Source organism: Tursiops truncatus, chromosome 2, assembly GCF_011762595.2.
Source record: "Tursiops truncatus isolate mTurTru1 chromosome 2, mTurTru1.mat.Y, whole genome shotgun sequence".
In the NCBI taxonomy this organism is placed as follows: Eukaryota; Metazoa; Chordata; class Mammalia; order Artiodactyla; family Delphinidae; genus Tursiops; species Tursiops truncatus.
The window spans coordinates 48,516,716-48,542,490 of NC_047035.1; the positions used below are offsets into that span (position 1 = coordinate 48,516,716).

General features: G+C 45.9%; 1 protein-coding gene across 5 annotated transcripts in view; it reads left to right on the forward strand.

The window, feature by feature from the left end:
- NID2 (nidogen 2) overlaps positions 1 to 25,658 on the forward strand; it is a 79,375-nt gene extending 53,717 nt beyond the window's left edge. The window contains exons 9-21 of one of the 5 annotated variants that reach the window (XM_033851148.2): positions 4,368 to 4,511; positions 5,207 to 5,335; positions 6,294 to 6,437; positions 13,065 to 13,184; positions 14,016 to 14,246; positions 17,912 to 18,133; positions 18,747 to 18,916; positions 21,131 to 21,260; positions 21,670 to 21,841; positions 22,661 to 22,818; positions 23,983 to 24,106; positions 24,579 to 24,691; positions 24,969 to 25,658. In XM_033851148.2, the coding sequence (XP_033707039.1) occupies positions 4,368 to 4,511; positions 5,207 to 5,335; positions 6,294 to 6,437; positions 13,065 to 13,184; positions 14,016 to 14,246; positions 17,912 to 18,133; positions 18,747 to 18,916; positions 21,131 to 21,260; positions 21,670 to 21,841; positions 22,661 to 22,818; positions 23,983 to 24,106; positions 24,579 to 24,691; positions 24,969 to 24,979 (1,868 nt within the window). In that variant the 3' untranslated portion in view covers positions 24,980 to 25,658. Of the gene's footprint in view, positions 1 to 4,367; positions 4,512 to 5,206; positions 5,336 to 6,293; positions 6,438 to 13,064; positions 13,185 to 14,015; positions 14,247 to 17,911; positions 18,134 to 18,746; positions 18,917 to 19,284; positions 19,572 to 21,130; positions 21,261 to 21,669; positions 21,842 to 22,660; positions 22,819 to 23,951; positions 24,107 to 24,578; positions 24,692 to 24,968 lie in introns of those variants that run through there. The other 4 variants (XM_073800463.1, XM_073800464.1, XM_033851149.2 and 1 more) reach the window with 4 other exon arrangements.
- Positions 25,659 to 25,775: the final 117 nt, after the last annotated feature.

Sequence of the window (25,775 nt, forward strand, 5' to 3'; positions counted from 1 at the left end):
TGCTTCACCGCTGGAGCTGAGGGCCCCTTAAGCCTCCTTGGGCTCGATGTGCAGCAGCAGTCACTTCAGCAGTATGATAACAGGAGATTAAGGTAAGAGGACAGGGTCCTCCCTAGGATGTAGAGGTGATTTGAAACGGGAATCCTGAGCTTGTTGGTGTGGTTTGTTGGTTTGGTTTTAAGAAACTGGGTTGGGGGGTGCAGCCATTGAGTGTCTGAAGAAGGGGTTATACGGTAGTGAATTAATAGTATAAAAATGTCAGCTGACTTTACAGGAACACGGACCTCAGAAGGAAGGAAAAGATCTCAAGGAGAGATTTCAACAAAAACACCAGGGGAAAATGACCTTCACCTTTGAATGTCCAGTTCAGCCCTTTGCTGGGTGTAGGTGTCTGATCTGTAAGAAGATCAGGAGAGCCTCCCAGCCCTCAAGGTCTCATTCAGACTCTGGAATCATGTAAGGAAAAGACAGATCTCTGGGTGTATCTTTCCTAGAGACACAGCCAAAGGGAGAAGTAGCAAAGGGTCAGAAAGCCAGCAAACTGGCAGGTACCAAGTTGCTAATTTGCCTTTAGAGTTGCATGATTTTTCCCTTCTACCCAGGTCAAATAATAATAATAATAAGTAGTAGTGCTAGTAGTAGCAAAGGACAGTCTTCCTGATGCCAAGCACTGTTCTAAGTACCTTGTGTGAATTAACTCATTTAATCCCCACCACAGCCCTACCCAGTAAGGGAATTATTACTCATTTTACAGAGACTTCGGTGTAGACATGAAGTCATCTGCCTGGTCACAGCTAGAAGTGTTGAGCTGGGACTCGAACCCAACGCCAGCTCCAGAGCCCACTGTTTCCCCCTCACGGCACCGCGGCTCCATGTCGACTCCACAGACCCCGCGACTGCCTCGTAATATAGACCAAACTTTAAAAGAAGGAACGTGGGGATTTACCCTTTGGGTTTTAACCCTGCTCATCCACCCCTACAGAAAACAGCAATACTGTTCATTCTACCCGAATAGGAGAAAAATGGGGAAGAAAGAAGAAAATTTATTAAAAGGAAAACAAAACACCACCTTTTTTTTCTTTCCCCTCACAGTGCGTGGCAGTATCGTCTCAAGAGCCTTTGCCTTTTTCTGGAGGGAGCGTTTATCTGGCTGTCATGCGCGCGAAACAACACAGCTGCCCCACCTGACGTGGGAGCTCCGGGTTCAGCGTCCCGGGTTCTAGAAGGAGTGTCCAGAACCTCCACAACCCTCCAGTCAGCCCCCTGCCCTCCCCGAGAGTTTGAGCTTCCCGTGCGGCTTGGCTGGTATTGGTGGGTTCACAGGGCAGGATCCAGGAACGCTTCCTGCCTTTGCTCTCCCGCTCAGCTCTCCAGCTGAGGAGCCTTTGGGCAAAGGGCCATGCATTGAAGCTGAACAGACTGTTCCTTTAAGGAAAACCACTCTTCCCCTCTTGATTAAATGAGTAAATTAGTTCCAGATCCTCTGTCAGAAAGTCAAGCTGTTCAGGAGGGTAAGGGTGAAATAGAAAATGTCTTAAGAAGGATACAGCTCTTCTTTATTTACTAAATAGGAGAAAAGCTAACTAGCCATAGAGAATGGATAACCAAACATTTTTAGAAATGGGTTTTGAATATAGTGCGTTTGGAAACCAAATTCTGAGCACAGGGCCTCAGGCTCAGAAAGGGTTGACACTTGGTTTAAAGCTGTGCTGTCACCATCTTGAAACTTAATAATTTTTGAACAAAGAGTCCCACATTTTCGTTTTGCTCTGGGCTCAGCAAATGATGTGGCCGTGCTGTCAGTGAAGTCTGTTTTAAGTCAGCATGATGTAATTATGCACACTTTCTCCTCAATTTCAGGTACGCTAGTGTGTCCTGTCCAAGTTTGCCAATCAACTTTTGTGCTGCATGTTTTTTCTTTTAATGCCTCACCGGGTGGTAAACTCCTGACTTTACGTATACTCACTAATCTCTGCTGGAGTGTGCCACGGTGAAGTTTTGATACTGCAAAGTACTGAACGTGAGGGCTAAGCCACTAGTGTTTGTAAACGAAAACATTTCAAAGCTCACTTCTTCCTTTGACTGGGTACGTCAGGAATTGGTACAAAACCTTCTCCTAAAATGGAGAGAGAATAATGGGGGGCAATCAGGTTCTTGTCTCACGTGGGGCCTTCAGTGAGGATGCAACCCTGTCTTTCTCAACTGCAACACTCAGGGGACTGACTCAGGACCTTGGGCAATACGATCAAGTCAACCCCAGTGCTGTGCTCCCGGCCCGTCTGGCAAGAGAACCAGCGGGGAGGGATGAGGGACGTCCATGGATGTCTGTGTGATTTGGGGAGCGAGGCCTCTGCTGGCGTACTTCAGCTCCTCAGGTTTAAAAATGCTAGAGCCACTGTTGGTCCTGTTTACTTGCAAAGATTCCGTTACTCCAGCCAATGTCACTGAGGTGAACTGAGGGTAAACCCATGGCCCTCCTTATTTTCAGGCCATAATGTGGGAATCAATGATAGGAGAATATTCCGCCGCGGGACCACACATGGTGTTTCTTATAAAGCGATGATGGGAGTTTACCAGAAAGTGAAGGCGTCCCATCAGGGACTCGGCCAAGGCATCCCCATTCACAGCAGACCCATAGAGGAAACTGGAAGAGTCGTAACGTGGGCGGTGGGCTAGCACTGGGGAAGTGGCCAGGCATCCTGAGGACTAGAAGGAAGTCCATCTGTGAGGTAGGCGACAGAAGCAAGCACTTGGATCTAGACTGGGAATTATGTGGGTGAGGCCCACCCACGTGAGGTCAGGGGGTGGGGAGACGTGTGTGAGCTAGAGTGAAAGCAAAGGGAGTCCAGGAGGAGGTGGTACTGCCAAAGTCTAGGGATGCCAAGCTGCTGGTTTCTAGGGCAGTGAGACCGCTGTGGAGGGCAAGGTAGCCTCGTGCACCAAGCTGGCTGTCGAGACAGAAACCCGGGGACAGAGTCTAGTTATCATGACTTAGATGGAGCCCCATTAGGAGCAGGGATGGCTTGAGGTAGAGCCTGGGAGGTTTGGGTGGGGCTCATGCAATCTTTTGAATCTAAGGTCAGAATTAATTCTCAGGACTGAGACGAAGCTAAAACTTCAAGCGAGAATGGACTCTGCCCGGCTGGTGAGGAAGAAGGAACGCAGTCACTGGGGGCTGTGTGGGCTGGCCTGTGGTGGAGTTTCCTTTCACATACATTGAGTTGGGTTTTCTTTATTTTCTTCAGCAGTTCTAGCGGATATAAGCATTATTTTTATTCTCATTTTACACCTGAGGAATCGGAGAAGTAAATGGAAGTGCCCAAAGTTAACGGATTCATCCAGTCTGGGCAACTGGGGCTGTCTCCAGCGCCACCATCTCTGTGCTCTTGGCTTTGATTAGATGACTTTATGAAGTTCCTTTGGTGGTAGTTGTAGCAAAATGATGGAAAGCATGGGTGGGCTCTGCAGCCAGACTGCCCAGCTTTTTGATGCATCCACCTCTTCTGGCTGTGTGACCTTGGGCAGGTTACTTGACCTCTCTGTGCTGCGGTAAAATGAAGATGATGACGATACCTTCCTCACGTTATAGACATGAGTATTTAATGGAATGGTATATGTATGGGTTTAGAACAGTGCTAGGCACATAAGTGCTTAATACACATTACTGTTACACTCGATCTAGAAGTAAAGATCTTTAGGGAAGATTTCAGATGTTAACAGTCATCACTACCCAGTGGATGGACGGAGTCATGGCAAGGTTAATCCTAAAGAGTAAATACTGTGAAAGCCATTCCTATTTATTTGGTCTTATAAATTTTTTTTTAAAAAGCAAGATTTTCTCATTAATTGAATTTTGACCCATGGAATAGTGCACTTAGTGAGAGACTGCGCAATTAGGAGGCAGAAATTTTGGGTATAAGTCCTTGATGTACCACTTCCTGGCATTGTGAGCTTGGGCAATTTTTCTAATGTCTCTCGCTTATTTTCCTTATCGGTAAAATTACCAATAAAAGGAATGACAGCCTGCCTCAGAGAATTATCCTGAGAAGATAGAATGAAAGCACTTTTAAATAAAAGGATGCCATGTGTTGGATATTTTAATTCCCTGACACAAACCTGCTGTAAACAAGAAAAGGTTAGTTGTCTGCAGAGTGGGCAAGGGGAAGCCATTCTGGAATCGAAAACTGCGACGCAGATGATCCGCCCTCGCTTTGGATATTAATAATTTAGTAAGGTCGCCAGGCGGGCCCCAGACAGACAGGTCCACAGCCAGTTCCAAGGACTTGCCGATCTTCTTTCTTCTGTGCCGTTCTCTTTATGACAGCCAGATTGTGCTTTTGTTTTTTATTTTCTCTCTACCCATGCAGGGGACTCAGATCCCACCCCAGTGAATCCTTGCTATGACGGGAGTCACACATGCGCTACCACGGCTCAGTGCCATCCGGCGACAGGTGTAGACTACACCTGCGAGTGTGCATCTGGGTACCAGGGAGATGGACGGAGTTGCGTGGGTAAGAGCCGTATGCTCTGTGTTCCCTCATGGAGTCCTCCAACATTATGTCCGTAGAAGACAAGTGTCTGCTTTGTCGTCTCCATGGATCAATGAGTTTAGCAGCTATTCATCTAAATACAGCTATTTAAAAACTAAGCAGATTCTGGTTAGGTTTAAGAGGGTAGTTGGGAGGCGGGTATTTCTGGCTGGGACTCTGAAAATGGCTATTGTAATGCCTGGATATTTTACATTCTCAAATGTTGTCATTTTAAGACGGAATCAAGTATTTTTTACATTCATTAAAGAGTGCATTTTCTGGTTACCTTCAGATTTCAGACATTCACCTATTTCTTTCACTTACTGTATCTCAAAAGCAGTAGTGGAAATGTCTTTACATTTTAAAAGAAAAATCGTTACTTTGTGTGTTTCTCTTCTAAATGTTCAGAATTGTTTAAATGTTTAAAGAATTCTCAGAATATTTGTTCAAAACATATCTCCCTGGGGCTCATACTGGAATGACTTGAAATAAATGTTTATGACGATCTGCAACATGTATCCACATCTGGTGCTTGGCCTACATTTCAACCCCTGTTGAGTCTACCAACTGTTGGTCCCATTGAAACCTCTTAGGGGTGAGCGAACATTGAGTTTGCAGACCTTCCACCTGTGGGGACTTTGGTTTAAGCAGCTTTTTCTGTTCTTATTCCTTCTTAGATGTAAATGAATGTGCAACTGGCTTCCATCGCTGTGGCCCCAACTCTGTGTGTGTCAACTTGCTGGGAAGCTACAGGTGTGAGTGCCGGAGTGGTTATGAGTTTGCAGACGACCGGCACACCTGCGTCTGTGAGTGCCAAAACTGTGCCTCTTTTTAGCCAAAATCATGCTGAACCTTGCTCTTGGACTCATTACTGTTTCCACTTCTGTTATACAGAAGTTCTGTTGGATGGTTTTTTAGAAAACAGACAATTTACAGTGAAATAACCCAAAGCTATGGCTCAGTTCCGCCCTGTTTGTTGGGGTTTTGTTTTTGTTTGGGTGTTTTTGTTGTTGTTGTGTTGTTGTTTTTCTCTAAATAGATATTTTTGGTGTAAGTTATGGAAGAATGTTCACCTCTGTAGGGACTGCTGTGTATCTTGGTGTTTGGCCCAATCATGTAACAAGACTATGAACTTCTCTAACACCAACAGGTCTAGATAGAGGTCAAATGTTTCTCAAATTAGAATGAAATGGATTTGTAATTCAAAGAGGCCTGTCTCACTTGACTGGTCAAAGAGCTCCGTCTGTAATAAATATAGCCTTTTTAGAATTCCAGAAAAATCCTTGACCAAAGAGTGGATCCAAAAGAACTAGAATTCCAAATTCATCCCACTGTTAGAGCTAGATGATATTAGAGACAACCCACTTTTTAATCCAGTGAGATGAAAAAGTAGTGATCACAGAGACTGTGTGTGTGTGTGTGTGTGTGTGTGTACATACGTACATACGTACGTATATATGCAGGCATGCAAAGCAGCAGTGCTCTGGGGAGTTATAAACTTTAATCAAGGACAGTTTTTAATGACTGATCTTCATGCCTAGTGTTATAGCCACAAACCATGACCAGCACTTCTCAAATTTTAATATGCATACAAACCATCTAGGGATCTTGTTAAAATTCCTATTCTGATTCACTGGCTCTGCTCTGGGGCCTGAGAACCTGCATTCCTTATAAGCCCCCAGATGTCCCGATGCTGTTGGTGTGCAGGGTTCACCCATTCGCAGGCCTGGGCTCTTGGACATCCTTGCCTTCTTCTCTTTTCAGTGATCGCCCCACCTCCCAATCCCTGTGAGGATGGCCGTCACAACTGTGCTCCCGCCAGCCAGGCCCAGTGCATTCACCACGGAGGCAGCTCGTTCAGCTGCGCCTGCCTGCCTGGTTACGCCGGCGACGGGCACCAGTGCAACGGTGAGTAACTGTGGGCGGCCTCAGCGACCCTGAACGTTGCTTTGGATGCACATCCCCAGGGCCTCTCAGAAGCCTCTCCCTTCCTTTGACTCACACCGCTGTGGAACTGCCGAAAGAGAAAGAAAAGGTGTCCTTTGAGTCAGAAAGAGAGGCCGAGGGTGATTGCCCTGGGACCAGATTGTTGAGCATGTATGGTGGTCCTTGGAAGAGCCGTGCCTGGAGCAGTGGGGAGACCCTGCCAGCTTGTAGCCTTCTGTTCCCTGGAGCTAGTGTAGCCAGGAGGGATGTGGGGAAAGGCATATATCCTCCTGGGAGGAAGTCTCCATCCTTCAATCTCTCTGGCTAATGGCTTAATTCAGCACTTCCAGTCCTGCCTAATTTTGAGTTGCTATTCCCCTGCGTGAAGTGGTAATTTAAGCTATCTCTAAACATACATACAGCTCTTTCTGTGTAATTTATTCCCTTTCTTCTCTCTCTCTGGAAGGGGAGAGGGAGAGAGAGAGAAGAAGAAATAAATCCACAGATATAAAAGGATATTAATGCATACCTAAGTACTCAAAGCTTTTCTCCCAGAAATCTAACTGTCTTTAAGACTTCATACTGAACTTTACAAAATCACTAAACCAGAAAGCAGGACTAACTGTTCAAATTTAACTTAGAAATGTATGAGGTTGTTACTGAAAAACTAGGCATAACACTGATTATAAATGTTCATGAAACTGGGATTAGTAGTACCGTAATATAGAGATCATTCAGTAAATCCACATAATCACTAAAGATCTTCGAAACATCTGTCAGTAATGCACACGAATAATGGTTAAATGAGACACTGGGAATGAGAGGATGGTGGGAAAAGGGTTGATTTTAGGAATATAAACCTAAAATGCAGGCTTTCCCTCTCTCATCAAATTGCTTCTTGCCTCTGTCCCCGTATACCTGGGCCCACTGAGCTGATTTGCTAAGAACAGCCTTGTAACTCCTGGGAGCTTCTTAACTGATCGAATAGCTTGACCCTGACCTCCTTGCTAGATGTTTGATTCTCCTCCTCCTTCCTTTTCCCTTTGGTTTCAGCAGGACAGGCTGAGTGGACCAGCAGCCTGAAGCCATACATTACTGACAGAATAGACATGTCAGGGCAGCGCAGCCCCTCTACTCCTTTCCAGATGTGGGGTTTTTCGGGATTGTCTGAACCTGGCTCTTTAATGTTTCCACTTCTGCTGTACAGAAGCTTAGCTGTATGGTTTACTTTTGAAAACATAGTTTATATTGAAATGACCCAAAGCTGTGGCTCAGTTCAACCCTGAGTTTTTTTTTTTTCTCCCTAAAAACACCCTCAGGTTTATTTATTTATTATTATTTTTTAAAGAATCAATTTTATTTATTTTTGGTTGCGTTGGGTCTTCGTTGCTGCACACGGGCTTTCTGTAGTTGTGGCGAGCGGGGGCTACTCTTCGTTGCGGTGCGCGGGCTTCTCATTGTGGTGGCTTCTCGTTGCGGAGCACGGGCTCTAGGCACGCAGGCTTCAGTAGCTGTGGCACACAAGCTCAGTAGTTGTGGCTCACGGGCTCTAGAGCACAGGCTCAGTAGTTGTGGCACATGGGCTTAGTTGCTTCATGGCATGTGGGATCTTCCCGGACCAGGGATCAAACCCGTGTCCCTTGCATTGGCAGGCGGATTCTTAACCACTGAGCCACCAGGGAAGTCCCACCCCCAGGTTTAGACAGAGCTCAGGTGCATTTCAAGTTAGGATGAGGTAGATTTGTAAGTCACAGATGCTTGTCCCAGTTGACCGGCCAGAGAGCTCCATGTGTAATAGATACTCTGTACAGACAGAGGTACCCTCTAGGTCTGGAGGGAGGGGTGTCAGGTGACGCACATAAACTTCTCATGTTTCTGCTAAGCCCCGCAGTGGAAATACTGCTCTTTCCACCGCGTGGGACTCATCCTTCATTTCGATTTAACACACTACTGGCTCTCAGAAACGAGAATGCACAAAGGAAAAAATCTGGTCAGTAGAATTTCATGTTTAAACATCTGGCTGCTCAGGCCAGCAGAGATGGTGTTTTGAAAGTATTTCATTCCTTAGGTCTTTGGTTTAAAACAAAGAAGTTGAGATTATTGCAGCTTAGACGTGATGACTGTTAAAATCAGAATGTTAATGTAGGTGAGCTGCTTCTTGTCCTAACCCCTTCTAGAATCATTCTCTCTCCCTTCTTTTAACTTCTGCCTGTCCTGTAGGACTTGGGTTACACTTTGGGGTCATATTAGGATCCTGACATTAGCTACTTTTCCATGCTGGGAGTTTTATAGGGTTGTCATTCTTTGTTATTGTTGTCTTCTTGCTGATTTCTGCCATGTTCAGTTGTCCCTGTTTTATCTCTGGTTCTCTATTTTTGAGATTCTCTCTGGAACCCACAAACTTAAAAATAGGCCAAGCCCATCCATTGCTTCCCCAGTGTATTAGTGATCTACTGCAGCATAACCAATTCCCCCCAAAACATAGCAGCTTAAAACAATACACATTATTATGCTCTATAGGGTCTAGTCAGGGGGTCTCTGCCAGACCTGGGGCCTCACCTGAAGGCCCAGGTGGGGAAAGAGCCTCACGTGGTTATTGGCAGGATTCAGTTCCCCAAGGACTATCGGACTGAGAGCCTCGGGTCCCCGCTGGCTGTTGCCAGGAGGTGACCTTCAGCTTCTTGCCACGCGGACCTCTCCTACAAAGTAGCTTCCTTCATCAAAGCCTTCAGCAGGGGGTCTGCCAGCAGGTTGGCAGTGATCACAAAAATGACATCCCCTCAGTACTGCTTTAGTGTCTTGGTTGGAAGCAAGTTACTCAAAGGAAGGGGGTTACATAAGTCACTGAATAGCAGGAGGAAGGGATCTTTGGGGACCATCTGAGAGGCTGCCTGCCATAGTTACCCTGTGGTTGCCGTCCAAGCTTCCAGACTGTGGGGTAGTAGAGAATGAATAGTCATTTTCCTAAATACCTGTGCTGTGCATGAATCAGGCTGGGCTAATCATGAAGGAGGCTTGCAGGATAAGTATATAAACTTGTGTGGGTGTGTGTGCATTTTTAAAGGCATGTCACAGTGTACATGTGTCCCACTGACCATAGCGATAGAGAAAGAAGAGAAAAATAGAGATGAAGCCTCTATTTTGTGGAAGGTGTGCACACTTGAAACACACATTTGTTTTCACTCCGTCAAACTAGCATTAAAAGGGTGTGTGGGTTTTTCTCCAGCCAGTTTGTTAAAAACCAGGTTCCCCGGGGAGGCTGCCCTTGGCTTTGGGTTCTCCGCCTAGTCTGAGTCACTAAGAGGAATTACTTCTGTGCAACTAGAATGAAATCTTTCCAGCTTCCCTCAGTGGGGATTGATTTCAGCCCTGCATTGGTGTGAGCTGGATATTTCTCAGGCATGTGTGTCCCTGTAGGTCTTGATGATCCTGCCGGGTGGAAAAGCAGAGTGTTTTGAGCTGGGACCTTTCCTCACGTGTGAGTTGAGGTACTGGGTTACACATGGCCCATTACCCAGAGAAGGGCTGTGAGGAGAGGTACTTACACTGTCCTCTCTCATGGTTTCTACTGGAAGCATGTCGATGCGGGTAAGGTATAGTAAAGTTGGCGTGGCCACAGCAGAAGCAGAGAAGAAGCTGATTATACTCACAGGTCCCAGAGAGCGGGTCACTGCATGCCACACAGGATGCAAAGGGCACAGCCAGCAGCAGGGTTCTTGACCGAGTAGGTGGGAAACAAGAACTCATGGGTCGAAGCCTTTGTTGGGGTCTGGAGGCGGGTCGATTTGAGTTGGCGCCAGGAAATTTCACTGGGTGGTTCAAAAGCAAAGCAGGGGAGGTAGAGAGGGGGAAGCTCGAGTCCAGGGGTTGGGTTTGTTTTGAAGGAATTTCAGCTGCTTTTGGGTGTGGGCTCAGAAGTAAGGCAGGGAGAAGAATGTTGAAGCACCAAAGCATGAACTCAAAATAGAGAATTTTTAATACAGCTTCCAAACAGGTTTTCTTAGCAGCTTGGTAGAGGACAGAATGGAGAATTACGCTGAGAACAAGCCATCTTGCGTTATCTGACTGGTAAGGGGCTCTACTCTGCCTGAACCTCGCTGCATTGACCTCAGTGTTCTACCAGTCCTTGAAGACCCCAACAGTGATGGTTAAGTAGCCCCCCGTCCCCAGTGGTGTAACAGGAAGCTCCTCCCTTGCCAAGGGGTCGAAAGTCTCTCTGCGCTTTCTCTCGACACCTGACCGCCTGTGAAATTGGGAAGACTTCTCCTTTACACGAAAGCTCGGGTTTCCCCCCCACACACCTCAGGATTGGCGCTCCTAAGGAGGGGTGTAACCTGCTCCGTACCCAGGCCCCGGAGTAGCTGGCGAGGCTCCAGTTTCCTGTCACGGTGCAAGGTTCTCCAAAGAGGGTGTTGGGCACTGTGCTTCAGGGAGTCTTCAACTTCTCCAGCTTTGGGGGACAGCTGTTGTTCACTTGTGATGCTTTCAGTCTCTTCAGAGACCTTCTCCCTGTTGGTCGTTCATCAGTTATTGTCTCCCCTTGACTTTGGTATCTGTGGGAGGATGGCTGCTCTTTCCGGTCTGGTCAGAATCCCTAGGCCATAGTCTTTAAGAACATAACTCGGTACCTCTGGGGGAGTCCTCTTTCTCTTAGTTCAAAAATAATCACAAGCAACTGATCCGTGGTTTCTAGAAATAGGCCCTGTATCTCAGGAATTCCTGCTTCCTGCCATTGCCTGGGGTTCCTGTTACCATGAGAAGTACTTCTAGCATATGCATTATGAATAGCTTTAAATTCCTGCATTTGGCTCGATGTTAATTTTTACAGCTTTGGTTTTATAGCATCTTCCAGTCCCAAGGATCTGGATGGGCACCAGCTTCATCCAACTGGGCATTTGAGTTGTCCTACTGAAGAGACAGAGGGCCAACCTCAACGGTAATTAAATAGGACACTATAGAATCCATGATGATTGGATTGGAGATAAGCTTTTTGTTGTTGTAATTATTTTTATTTGGTTTATTTTCGGTTAACTGAGGAGCTAACCAGCAAACCTTGTTTGATTCTAACCTTGCAAATGAATTTATAACCACTTTCCAGCCTTTGTCAGTGAAAGGAAGGTGACTAGACAGGCCCACTGCTCATCTAGGCAGAGCCTCTCTGGGTGGCATTGAACTTGGTTGTGTCGGGCATTCAGCGGTTTTGGACTTCAGAGTAAACTAATTTACGTGCAGTAAACTCCCTGAGCCTGAGGATAAGCAGTATAAGTGATTACATTGCTAATTACGATGTCAGAGATTCCTCTCCCCTGAACAGAACGCCTGTGTTGTGTATCCAGCACATCCACTTACTGGTACCTGGGAAAGGCCCTTAGTCATGGGAAGGTGGCTCAGTGAAAGCATGGTCACAGCAAGGGTGGCACTGGTCGCCCTAGAAGAGATTTCACCTGGGTCCCGGAGGCTGGGCGAGGAGCCACGTCTGACTGACGTCACATTCAGGGCTGGAAGTCTCTGGCTTCCAGGGTGCAGTGTGTCTGTGCACGAGCTGTACAGAATTGATGCAGTTCTCTCCTTCTGGGACTCCTCTTCTCTAGGTTTTACACCGATCACCCCGTCCCGCATTTTTCCCTGTTCACACGTTTTAAAAACATAGATGCGACTACTCTGTTTTATTTTCAGTTGAGCGTTGATCAGATCTACACCCTTTGTCCTTCTTTTACTCAGGAAGACTTCCTGTCTCTGAAGATGGCTTATCTCTACCACTGGCCATTGGTTTCGACAGTTATATTTTCAGACTTTTCTTTCTTTATTTTTTGGCAGCAGGGTGGAGCGGGGGTGGTGTCTTGCTATTGTCAGCCTGTGCTGATTTCAGTAAATAAAAGGAATGTAAGTCAGCCTTTGTTTGAAGTTTCAGGATGTTGCAGTTTTGAGAAATGTGAGAATTAATCCTCACGGTACCATATGGAGAATGTTGGGACCTGAATTGTTTGTACTGATAAGCCAGACAAATTTAGATTTTCTTTTCTGTGTGTTGTTTCAAAATCTCTGATAATATTTTTCTGATACTTTTCTATTTCTTCTAAAGGTGGAAAGTAAAGAAAATTTCTGATTAATTGGGCATTCTAGGTAGTAGGACTCTCTGACTATGTAAGACTGAATGGGCTTCTTACTTAGTTGAAGAAGTATTTGGAGCCTCAAGGGGTTCTTTGCATCTGTAAATCAGTGCTAAAGGGAGATGGTGCCAATAAGGAAAGGAAAAACAAAAACCTATTGTTACGTATATTTATTATATGGAATACAATGGAAGGGAATGGATGGTTTATGGACCTAGTTCAAAGGTAAAAACTTCCTGGAATTCACTGTAGATGAAAGGTGCCAGGATATATTGCTCTGTGAAGTATATGTTTGATTTCTACACTGAACGTGTCCCTCGACTTTGGACTGTTAAGCTTGTCTTTAAGGTGCGGACGTGTTTCTGCTCACGCCCAGGGTCTTCTGAAGTGGAGCCCTCGTGGTTGATCCGCGCGCACTAAAGCCACGTGGTGGTATAGATTGTGTGCAGTGAAGTTGTGCCCTTCCTTCCCTCCCTCCCTCCCTCCCTGACCACTGCAGATGTTGACGAATGCTTGGAAAACAGATGTCACCCCTCGGCCACCTGCTCCAACACTCCTGGCTCCTTCTCCTGCCGTTGCCAACCCGGATATACTGGGGATGGATTTCAGTGCACACCTGGTAAGGTCTGGGGGGCCAGATCAGGCACAGAAAACTCCCAGATCCTTCAATGCTGTTTTTCTACAGCACCTCAGCCCACTCTTGACTTACCCGGGTCTGAGGCCTGAGTTGGTGGATTTTCCAGGCTCTGGATTTTTTCCTGCCTTATTTCTGGATGCCTAGTTTACTGATAGTTCACTGGTTATTAGCATTCTGGGAGGCCCGACGTATGACCCATCCATGGTCCTACCTGGTAGCAGTTCTGGTTAACTCTCCTGGTGATCTGCTTTGCTTTGATAAGTGCACAATTTAGATGAAGCCTTGAGATCGAGCTGACCGACCAGGAGGCACATGCAGTAGTGAGCAGGGAGTGAGCCCCCATGGTGACTGTTCTAGTCGAACTTGGCCAACACAGTGCAGTCTAGCAACTGCCCTTGACCTGGAGTTTCTCAGACTTCAGCTCTGGACCTCAGGGGATGAACGCAGTTTTAATTGTTTTCTCTGGAGTCTCTTGGGATGTTTGGACAGAAGTCATGGGTTGCTCTTCATTTTACCCAAATAGCAATAGGACCCTGAGGGCTGACGGGAGAGGCCTGTTTCACTGTATCATCAGCCAGGACTTACAGGGCAAACTGCGGGAATTAGGGAGAAATTAGGTAGATAGTGGCAGAGCTAAACTAAGAACCCAGGACTCCAAAATTCCAGCGCCTTGCTATTTTTCCCATCTTATCCTGTCTTCCAGTTATAGAAAAAAAGAAACCCTCAGGAGACTTTGAGGCTGGCTGGTAAAAGTGGATGGGTTGCAATGCCTTTTACTCCTCCTTTGTATCTCCTCTGCTCTGGTCCCGGAAGACCCCACCTCTGGACTGAGACCCTGTGAGCGCCAGCAGCGCGATGCCCAGGCCCAGCGCACTCATCCTGTTGCCCAGCTCCACATCCCGCAGTGCGATGAGCAGGGCCACTTCCTGCCACTGCAGTGTCACGGCAGCACTGGCTTCTGCTGGTGCGTGGACCCCGATGGCCAAGAAGTCCCTGGCACCCGGACCCCACCCGGCTCCGTCCCGCCTCGCTGCGGACCACGAGGTAAGCCAGTCCGGAAAGACACCTGGTCCCAGCACAGGCCTGGGGCAGAGCAGCAGAACGCTGCTTACTGTGGGATAGATTATAACCCCTGCCCAGACCACGCATCATCCTTGCACAGCCTCCTTCCTCCTAGGAACACTTGAATGGTGGGCACACACCCCTGTGCACGTTCATCTTACAGGGACACACAGACCCATGCGTGACATGCATGTTGGACTCCAGCCTCTTAGACAAGTACAAGACTAGAAGTTGAAACTGAGTGTGGAGGTCAGGCTGAGGTCACTGCCCAAATCTGTTACTGCAGCTTAGGGAGATCTTAGAGCTTGATGACCTCGCCAGACCAGCCTCTTGTCCAAAAGGGAAACTGCCTTCCCATGTAACTTTGTATCACTTAACTCTGACTTCTGGAGTGCAGGAGACAGTCCGAAGGCTGTTTTAGTATCAGTGGGAAAAATAAGTATGACACGTGTAGGTGGATGCAGCTAGTGTGCTCTAAGCAAGTAACCCCAGCCCTCTCTAGCCAGGCTCGCATGTCGATGGGGAATCGCTCTTGCTCCTGTCACCTTTAGAAGAGATGCAGGAACCCGTTTTGTTAGCCTGCGTGATCTGAGATGCAGCGCATGAACCTGTCTGTTACCGTCTGAGCACCCCCCACCTGTGTGAGGTGTGGTTCCCAAGCGCTCACAGTTCATGCCAACTGCAGGTTGCCAAGGCAGGTTTCTACGCCTCGCTGAGTTGTTCAAAGACGGGAAGAACTTTTTCTTTTAATACAGAAGAACTTTATTATGAAAACATAGAATTGGTTTGATATCATTTTAGCCAAAATAATTCCTGTACATATCCATGAGCTTGCTATTCAAAGATCCTTTTTTTTTTTTTTTTTTTTTTTGCGGTACGCGGGCCTCTCACCATTGCGGCCCCTCCCGTTGCGGAGCACAGGCTCCGGACGCGCAGGCTCAGCGGCCATGGCTCACGGGACCAGCCGCTCCGTGGCATGTGGGATCTTCCCGGACCGGGGCACGAACCCGCGTCCCCTGCATCTGCAGGCGGACTCTCAACCACTGCGCCACCAGGGAAGCCCCCAAAGATCCATTTTTACTATTGAAAAGGGTTCCATAAGTACTAGTCTTGGCTTTTAACGTATGAGAGTAAGAACTGGAGAATTACTACCAGTTTTGATCCTTTCGATAATCTGAATTGTGATGGCCAGGACATTAGTGGTTCTAAGATTCATGTAAGTAGAAGTGTTACTGCTTGATCTAGATGTATATATACCTTTGCTTCCACAGTGACACTCCTAGTTCCTCTCTGTCCCTGTTTTTAGGAAAATATTTTGCAGGTCCAAAAAAAAAAAAAAAAAAGGAATACAGAGAAATTCTGTTTCACTCATGCCTAGTCTTTAAAAGGTCTTGGTTCTAACTCCAGCTGGGGTTTGAAGAAATCAGATGGTTGGGAGGCACCTTAAGGGAATGGTTCAGAATTCTATGAAATTTGTTAAGACAGGCATGTGTTAAGAACAGTGATCCAGAAGGGAGCCAAGAGAATGAAAAGTTAATTACTAAAAGAAGAACATGTTCCTTTGTACAGACTCTTTCCCACAGCCAAGCTTCTCTCCCGGTGCTGGTTTGTCTTCGGCTGCCATTTCTGACCAGTCTCATCTGCATAATGGGGTCAGCTTTGAAGGGAGAGAGAACATTCTGTGCCCAAAATTTAAAAATATTTAAAACCCTGCCAACCAGAAATAGAAATAAATCCATGGTTGGATCAAGAAGTAGCTTGAAATAATAAGGAATGATTGGGATGCCCACGTGTAGGTGACGTGAGGTGCCCCTTTCCCAGAAGCTGACTGTGCTGTGTGTCGCATTCCAAACAAAGAGATGGGCCTCGTTGGGTGGTCCCCTGAGAAGCGATCCTCTGAGTTTGTTAGGTGGATCTGGGGCAGCGTTGGGAACTTCTCCAGGGAATCCCACCTTGTGATGGATGATGAGTGTCTGAGGAAGTGGCATTTCCTTCTCTGGTTCCTTTGAGACACATCTGGGTGAGGAGGTCAGTCTCTCCTTCTCCAAGATGTTTTAAAAAGAGCTTTGCTTCTTGTGGGTCATAAGCTATAGAGACAGCCTGAAGGGCATCCGTTTCCCACAAACGTCGTGAGTCCTGGAGTTGTGCTCATTGGGTTTGAGCTCTGAAGATTTTATTCACCATCCTTTCCTAGGGGAGGTGTAGGTGCTGGAGCCCAAATGTAATGTTTCCAACTATTCTTTGAAGCCATTGGAGGTTTTGACCAAAGGAGTGACATGAAATGAGTGTTTTTAAAGGGACTCTTTCTGGCTGCCAGTTGAGTTTACTGTGGGGTGGTGGAGAGGGTGGGCAGGAAAGATGACGGAAGCAGGGAAACCAGTAAGAAGGCTATCATAGTAATCCTGGCATAAGATGACAGGAGTGGGTGTGGTGAGATGTGAAGATATACAGCTGACGTTTTTTGACATATCAGACGTGGAGAGTGAGAGAAGGGAGTCGGGGATGACTGGGCCTGAGCAATGGAAAGAATGGAGGTGCTGTCTAGTGACATGGAAAAGTCTAGGGGAGAGCAGCTTTGATGGCGGAAAGCCCAGTTTTTGTTCTCCTCCGAGATCTCTGTTACACATCCACATGGTATAAGTAGGTACTTGGCTGTATGATTCTACAGACCATAGGCATGAATTGCAGGAATTAATGAAGAAGTACCTTCTACTTAAGTTCCTTTAGGTAATCGTATCTTAGGAGGCTGTACAAGTTAAACTGCCTGAAGCAGTCCTCTCAGAGAACCGCCGTGTTTGGGACAGAGCCTTGGCAGCCCTGTGGAAGCAGTCTGGGAAAAAATTGCAGGCAGAGAAACTGCTCTGTAAGGGCAGCTAACAGGAGTTTAGGCATGGTGGTGAGGAAGGGGGGTACGGGCATGGGGGGCAGGGGGAAGGATGGGGAAGGAAGCTGGAGAAAGGAGGGGACAGAGCAACATGGTGGGAAGCTGGAGCCTCCAGAAGAAGGTTCAGCTTTGAGATAAGCCCAGAGCAGGGCGGCCAAAGGACTTCACAGAGCTACAGTGTCTCACAGTCAGTATCAAGTTGTTTGCCACCAACTCTCCTATGCTCACACACACTAATTACAGTAGGTTTTATTTTTACTCAGTATAGTTTTCCAATGGACAGATACTCAAGGCCATGTAAGTAGGGCATTCAGTAATACTTTCTAAGACACGCTGGCCAATGTCAAGACAGCCCTCTCAGACGCAGGTCCTGGAGTTTGAAACGAGAAAGAATAAATATTGGCTTTAAGCATCATGTAGGCCCTGAGTCCCCAAGGACTGTTAGACGCCCCTTCCCAGGCTGAGCGAGCCTTGCACCCCAGATGTTACCTCCTCTTGTTCTTTCCTGATGTGGCTGGGCCTTGATGGCAATCCTTCTGGCCTAGGGAGACAGGAGCATCAGGACGACCCCTTTTCCTGATTCCTGTGGAGAACTTCTTGGAGCACTTTGCTACTCGGGGCCAGCATCCAGGGGCTTGGCTGAGGTGTCATTAATGGACACGAGGAGGAAGGCGGCCAGGAGGCCAGGAGTGGGGATCTTAAGCCATGTGCTACATTCCGTCCTTGGTTCACAATCAAAGGCTTTTTGTCCCCACCTGCTCAGAGCCCACCCAGAGGCCCCGGACCGTCTGTGAGCGCTGGAGGGAAAGCCTGCTGGAGCACTACGGTGGCACACCAAGGGACGACCAGTACGTGCCCCAGTGCGATGACCTGGGCTACTTCATGCCCCTGCAGTGCCACGGGAAGAGTGACTTCTGCTGGTGTGTGGACCAGGACGGCAGAGAGGTGCCGGGCACCCGCTCCCAGCCAGGCATCACCCCTGCATGTAAGCACCCAGGGGCAGCATCTGAGGTGTCCCTGAAGGAAAGCTGCCAGCTGCGGGTGAAGGTGGGGGAATGAGGGGTGAACAGGTCCAACAGAAGTCGCTGATAAGCCGTGTTGATTTATAACCTGGTCTGCCCCAGATCCCGATTCAGATTTAACATTTGGTTTTGTCATTAACAGTTTCTGTAATTAGAACATCTGGAACTAAATTCGATATGCAGTTCCTCCTCCCTTCCCCTACTCTGAGCCCAGGGTGAAAGGGGACACGTGTCACCCTGGGGCCCCAGAGAGAAGCTGACACAACACTGGCTCTGGAGTTTTTCCCTTAAAAAAAAAAGAAAAGAAAAAGAAAACTTTCTCCTTTGTTCTGAGGGAAATGTTTTGTTGTCTTCCTCTCCAGTAATTGGCAGTGATTTACATAATTGATCTTTGGGGAAAACCCCTAGAAATTAGAATTTCTTTTAAGGAACATCTGGAGCACATCTGTCCAGGGTGAAAACTTTTGATGTTTCTGGAGGCTCTGGTATGTGGGAAAGTAACTTTTCTTCCCCTCCCCCCACCCACCCCATTTCCTTCCCTCTCTGCTACCCATACCCTCCTCTTCCCCACGGCAGGTATACCCACGGTTGCTCCGCCCACAGCCCGGCCCACGCCCCGGCCCGACGTGACCCCTCCACCTGTTGGCACCTTCCTGCTCTATGCCCAGGGCCAGCAGATCGGCCACTTGCCCCTCAATGGTACCAGGCTTCAGAAGGACACAGCCAAGACCCTGCTGTCGCTGCATGTAAAGTGGATTTCTCCCCCGGGGGGCGGGTCTGCATCGGGTTTCCAGATCTGGGCAAGGCCTGAGGTGGAGGGGGATCCTGGAGGGTTTCTGGGCTGCGGTCTTCGGGAGCCTGACACACAGAAGAGGAGGGGGCTCTCTGTGGCTGGGAGTCACGTCTGACTGACCAAGGCCGCTTTCTCCGGTTGGCTCATGGGGTTTCGGATGTGTGGTAAGGGAATTTCAGAGTTGTCAGCGTATTGAGGCGGCATGTGGGGATCCAAGGGAAAGTGACAGAAGGTAAACCCGGGTCCCCAGCATTCTCTTTAAGCCATAGACATCTCTGCAGAGATCCTGGAAGCCAACTAATGACGGCCTTATCGTTGCAGCCCTCTGCCCTCCCATTTGGTTCTGTCGACCAGCCTCTTATCTTCTTTGACTCCGTCATAGATGAAACTTTGGGAAGCGTGGGTGATCGTGGAAAGGAACGGACAGGGCTTTCCCCAGGGGATGCTGGCTGCTTCCTGAGCCAGCAGCCTCCCTATGGTCAAGGCACTCCATTTTGGAGAAGGGATTTCTTCTCTAAAATGTTGCAAAGAGAAGGGAGTTCACCAGAAGGGCACTGACATTTACAATGGAAAATCGCCTAATTCTGTTTCTAAACTTCACGCTCCAGGTATTTGCTCATCTATGAGAAAGAATAATACAGCGTCCATGTTTACATTTACTTCTGTTAATGAATAACCTCTTATCTGGTCCAAAAAAGTTTAGAAGTAGCCGGTGTTCAGAAAAGAATGTGGGGTTTTTTGTTTTCAAGATGTGAGTTGTGTATGAGTTTCCAAATACTCGCTGCTGTTTGTAAAGTTTCTCTAAAAGAGAAAATTGTCATCACCTCAAGCTAACTGTCTATTTATTCTAGCCAAGTCAGGCGGCTTCACTGCATTTCTGAACTTGCCTCTGATGAGGGCAGGGTTGTTGATGGTAATGGTGGTGGAACTGAAAGAGAAATGGAATATGGGTTCTAAGCACATCTTGTGGAAACTTACTTAAACTGGGACTTTTTCCTCCAAGAAACCTTGAAATCATTTACATGAGTTAATGGATCCCATGATTCCCTGGGTTAATGGAGGCCCATGCACCCGTGCCCGCGACAGATGACTTTAAATTTTAAAATTGTACTTGACCTTCAGATCCTCCCATATAAACTGCCCACTCTTCCACAGGAGCCTAATCCTGCCTTGTAGTTTCTTGTACTGACTCCTCTCCCAGAGGCATAAGTTCAGGACAGCCCCAGGAGGCTGTAGGCAAGCAGGGAGCTTGCATGACCTCAGGGATAGCTGGATGGCCCCTGCATGTTGGCTCTGCACGTCTGCCAGGCTTCTCAGAGCAGGACTCTGGGTTGGAAATTGAATGAAGCAACTTCTGTGCAGAGTTTTGGAAAGGAATATCACAGACTCGGCATTTAAAAAAAGACTGCATCATTTATTTAGTAATAAGGAAGGAGGGGAGAGCTCCCTAGCCAGAGGTCAGGTGACCACCATTCCCCAGTTCCTTAACCCATCAAGTTGTATACTTTCTTTTACACAAGAGTACAACTAAATGATTGCCTTGGAGTAAGAGGCAGAGATGGGGGTAAGGGCGACTGCACCTCAGATAGCAGAAAGATCTCACAGGAGGGGAGGGTAGATTTTGTTATATATTGGCAAATTTTAGAAAGGCTTTTTGAAAAAGTGCTGATAACGTCTGAAAGAGTCAGTTTTTGTCCAGTGAAATATTAAAAGACTTACTTCGCTGAGACTAGCATTTGTCCTCTAATCACTGAACGGGCTAATCTTTTCATGAAATCACTTCTGTCTTTACCACCAATAGTAATAGTGCTTGTTGAGAGCTTACAGTATATTAATTACTGATTAAGGTATTTTATAAGCACTTATGGTATTACTGTTTATAGCAGCCACGTGAAGCAGGTATTGTTATCTTCATTTGGCAAATGAGGAGACAAAGGAATATAGAAGTTCAGTACCAAAGTCACACAGCTAGCAAGTGGCCAAGCCCGGCTCTGCCCTGGGAAGTTGGCCTCCATCACCAACACATCTAACCACTGTGCTTGGCTGCCATAAAACCATGTGATGCAGGGTTGTTCGCTGCAGCCATGCACGAGTGAGGCAGCCGAGCATGAAGTCGGGGAAATGCAAGGAATCCTAATTCTTCCAATTCGGTGTCTTGGTCACAAAGGGCTCCATAGTCGTGGGAATTGATTACGACTGCCGGGAGAGGATGGTGTACTGGACAGACGTCGCTGGACGGACAATTAGCCGCGCCCGTCTGGAATCGGGAGCAGAGCCCGAGACCATCATTAACTCAGGTCAGCAGCTTCACCCAGAAGACAATTCCCATTCCATTTCATTCTACCAAGTCCAAGTTGTTTGCCTCTTTTATGCCAAAGTCTCCCCTCTGCCTTCTTGATGGGACTCTGAATAGAAAGGGCTTGCAGTAAGAATTCAAGGTGCGGCTACAGTTGATGCTGCGGGGCCCCAGCCCTGGGGATGCCTGCTGCCATCAGGCTGGGAGGTCTTGTTAGGTTAGAGGGTACTAGAGGTGGCAGAAGAACTAACGCAGGATCTGTTCCTCTATTGACTCCGTGTGTTTTGACTTAGAAACTCTCAAGACTTTTTTCCCCCAACTATTCAAACATAGTAATAAGCAGAGCTCTCTGCTTCAGGTTCACCTTTCACAGCTGCAGTTGCTCCAGCCCTGCCTTTGTTTTATTCCAGGTCTGATAAGCCCCGAAGGACTTGCCATCGACCACTTTCATAGAACGATGTACTGGACAGACAGCGGCCTGGATAAGATAGAGAGGGCCAGGCTGGACGGCTCTGAGCGCAGGGCCCTCTTCCACACGGACCTGGTGAACCCCCGCGCCATCGCTGTGGATCCAATCCGAGGGTCAGCCGGGCTTCCCTAATTCTCCTCTGTTACCTGTAGATCCTCATTTGAAGCCCTTGGGCTCTAAGTACAGTTGTAGGCGAGGGTCAGAACATGGGCATAAAAGTTCAAAATATATTAAGTTAATAGTATTCACTGAGGATCTACTAGGTGTCAGGTACTGTTTAGGCAAAGACAAGGTCTGTTCTTTCATGGAGTTTATGTTCTACTAGGAGGAAATAAGACAGTAAACTAATGGATAATAGGAAATTATTAAGCCTGTGATGTGATACACAGAGAATTCAGAGTATGTGAGTGAGACTGGGGGTCACTTTGGATCAGAAAATCGGGCCAAGCCTGAGACAGCACTTCAACCGGAATGAAGTCGGTCTCCTCCAGCAACACATTAGGAAATCCCAGCGTTAAACCTGCAGTGAGGTTACTGCATTAGCTGGTGAGTAAGCAAAACTCAGACACCAGGCATGTTATTTCTCTGGCCTCATTTTCACAGTGGCAACAGTCAAAAGAACAATGTTTCCTGTCTATGATAATTGCTAAGGTCATCAACTGGGACATATAACTTGGTCCGTGTTTCAGTAGGACTTGTTAGAATCAGGGAGGATTTCTATACCTTGAGAAACTCTTGTCATATTTAATGGGGCTTCTACCAAATGAAATTCCAGAGAAACCTTCAAATCGGTAAAGATAACCTTCAGCTTTCATGTTCAGCGAAGTGTTTTTGACTCAGAAATGCTTAGTGAAAAGCCTCAAAGATGGTTCTGAAATTTGGGTTCTATACATTGGGGAAGGTTTATCTTTCTCCATTTAATTTATCCACAGCAACCTGTACTGGACAGATTGGAATCGAGAAGCTCCTAAAATTGAATCGTCGTCTTTAGATGGAGAAAATAGAAGAATTCTAGTGAATAAAGACATTGGACTACCCAATGGTTTAACCTTTGACCCCTTCTCCAAATTGCTCTGCTGGGCAGACGCAGGTACTACTACTCATGGAATGCAAATACAGAACACTACCATGTTCAGTAAGCGTGGGCACTCGAACAGATTTTACAGTAAAACCAAATCCCACCATTTAGGACTTCTGGCTTACATTTCTAAGAGTACAGCAAATGATCGACTCCTTTTAGAGGGCACTTTGTAATGACTCCTGTGATGAACTTCCTGAGGTCCTGGATGTATGTGTTTGAATCAGGTGGTAAGCTTGAGGGCTAGTACTGTGTCCAACCTACTTTTGTACCGCTTGCCCTTCCTCCACGTGAGCACTTGGCACACTTTTTAGGTTAAAAATAAATATTAGCCATTGTTGGAATCGACAGGCTTAAATGAACAGGAGTTATTTTCCTTTTTTGCCAGTATTATAACATTTATAAATATCTGTTACTTTAACAGTCGGTATGCTATTGTGCTGAGGACAAAGCGATGTGGCAGGATGGCTTCCTTCAGTAATAAATCTGGGTTGCCTATTCCCAGGTTCTCTCTTTCTGTTGTGTGATTTCATTATTAGCACAACTGAAAAGATGCTGTTTCATTATACTGCATTTATATTTTTAATAAGTATTTGAAATTTAATTCAGGGTTCCATGAGAAATGTGAAACTTGGAGATTCTTGCCTCGTTTAGCTATTAAAAAATTTACATTGAAAAATGGAACTTTTAATTCCTAACTAGAAAATAATACAGTCTTTAAAAAAAAAATTAAGGATTTTAGTTAAAAGGCAGCCTTGGCTATTATTATACATTGCTTACAAAGGGCAAGTATTAATATTTGTCCAAATGTTATGTTTGTAACAATTTAAGAGCTAATACAAACTTTTTTTTAACACTGATATAATTTCATCTCTAATGCCCTACTTTGGGAGAAACTTAGCCAGATTTCTGTAAATGCAATCCTTTCTTCCAAAAAAGGATTAAGAGTTTAAATTCCACTAAAAACTATAACGCTCTTAAACAAACTGAAGACTGGTAATAGAATAGGAAAATTTTACAGTTTTTAATTTGTATTATTGCAATGGGGATAGAATATTCTAGTTCTACCTTTGTTTCCTTTGAGAATGAATTTACCTGCCACTATTTTTGGTAAAGGATTTTTTTTTTTTCCCATCGCATGAAAGGATCTCTTTTCCCTCTTTGATGTTTTAAAAGGAACTAAAAAACTAGAGTGTACACTACCCGATGGAACTGGACGGCGTGTTATTCAAAACAACCTCAACTACCCGTTCAGCATTGTGAGCTATGCAGATCACTTCTACCACACCGACTGGAGAAGGTGAGCCTGACACACTCAGTTTGCCTTTCCAGGCTTGTCCAGTTTTGGAGGACACACCACTTGTACCAAATGTTAGTAAGCAACTTTAGTTATTAAGCCCTCCTGCTGAAGTTTTCATTTCATTCTCTCTTCATTAACAGAGAGAGTAACATCATTCAAGTGTTACTGCTTTTAAAAGCATACTTTTACGTCACCCAGAAATGTAATGGTATTGCTCACATGCAGCTTAAAAAGGGCAGAGCTATTTGGTAATAAACTATCCAAAAAGGAAGCACATTACTCTGAATCTGATCTTCAGAGAATAAAAGACTACCTTTAAATGGTACCATGAGGTATCTAACTTAGTTATGTGATTTAAATTGACTTTTAAAAATGTATTCTAGAAGTCTGGCAGAGATTTCTCTTCCTGATAAACTGGCTTTTTCTATCCAACCTTAAATCCTATGAATTCACTCTTCCTTTCTGTTACCAGGGATGGTGTTATATCAGTAAATAGAGACAGTGGCCAGTTTACTGATGAGTATCTCCCAGAGCAGCGATCTCATCTCTACGGGATAACTGCAGTCTACCCCTACTGCCCAACAGGTAAACGGACATGCTCAGGTGGCTCCTTTGGATCAGCCAGGTAGAGAAAGAGAGATCTGGTAACTGACCACACTTGGCCTGCTGCTGCCACTGGTGAGAGCCACTCTGACCTAGAAAAGCTAATGGCCAACACATAGGGGTAACCATTCTACTACCTTAAGTCTACCTAGCTTAACTATACATACAAAAAAAGGTCTATTAGGATATTTCCTCTTTAAAAGACTTGCTGTGGCAAACTGGATATAAAATACTCACATGCTATCCCCTCCCTCCACAGGAAGAAAGTAAATATGGTATTATAAAGGACTTGGGAGTTTACAATCGGAATCAGGACCCTAAAGAACATTTACTGCGGACAAAGGTGAAGAAAGTGAAAAAGCAATTGGCCATTAGAAGTTCTGGACATATGAACATTTTCAGTGCAAAAAGACTAAGTATATTTTGTGAAAAGTTTATACCTCAATCTTTACTACTGTATTTTTAAAAACAAAAGTTATTTCGAGTTTAAAAAGGTAACAATTTTAATTGTTGCTTATTAAAGCAACTTTTAATAAACATTTATGTCATATTTAAAAGGCCAAATTAATTGAACTAAGAACCAATTAGAGCACGTTAAGACCCTAAATCTGACTATTGCTACAGATTCTTCCTGGCCAAGAAATTAAAGTACATGTGATCAGTACAAAAATATGATCCTAAAAAGATCATAAACCCTGACGTAGAGAAGGCTATGCAGAACTGATGGGAAAGAGCCAACTTATTCTAAGATTTTTTTTTTTTACCTCTGCATAAGTGCATTTCTATTTATATTAAAAGGTGCTACAATGTTTCAGTTTGTATTTTCTGATCCTGTAAGTCCCTCTATAGAATTACCCACAGAAATTACATTTATATATAAATATTAAAGATGTAACAGTTCTCAAATTTTCTAGATTACTCCAATAAAATATTTTAAGTTTTCCTATGACTTAACGATCTGTATTGTCTATATGTATAATGAAGTCAGGGGGTGGCATGTACCTAAACCACAAGGGAGGAAGCAGATTAATTAATTCTACAAATACATAAACATAACACATGGTCA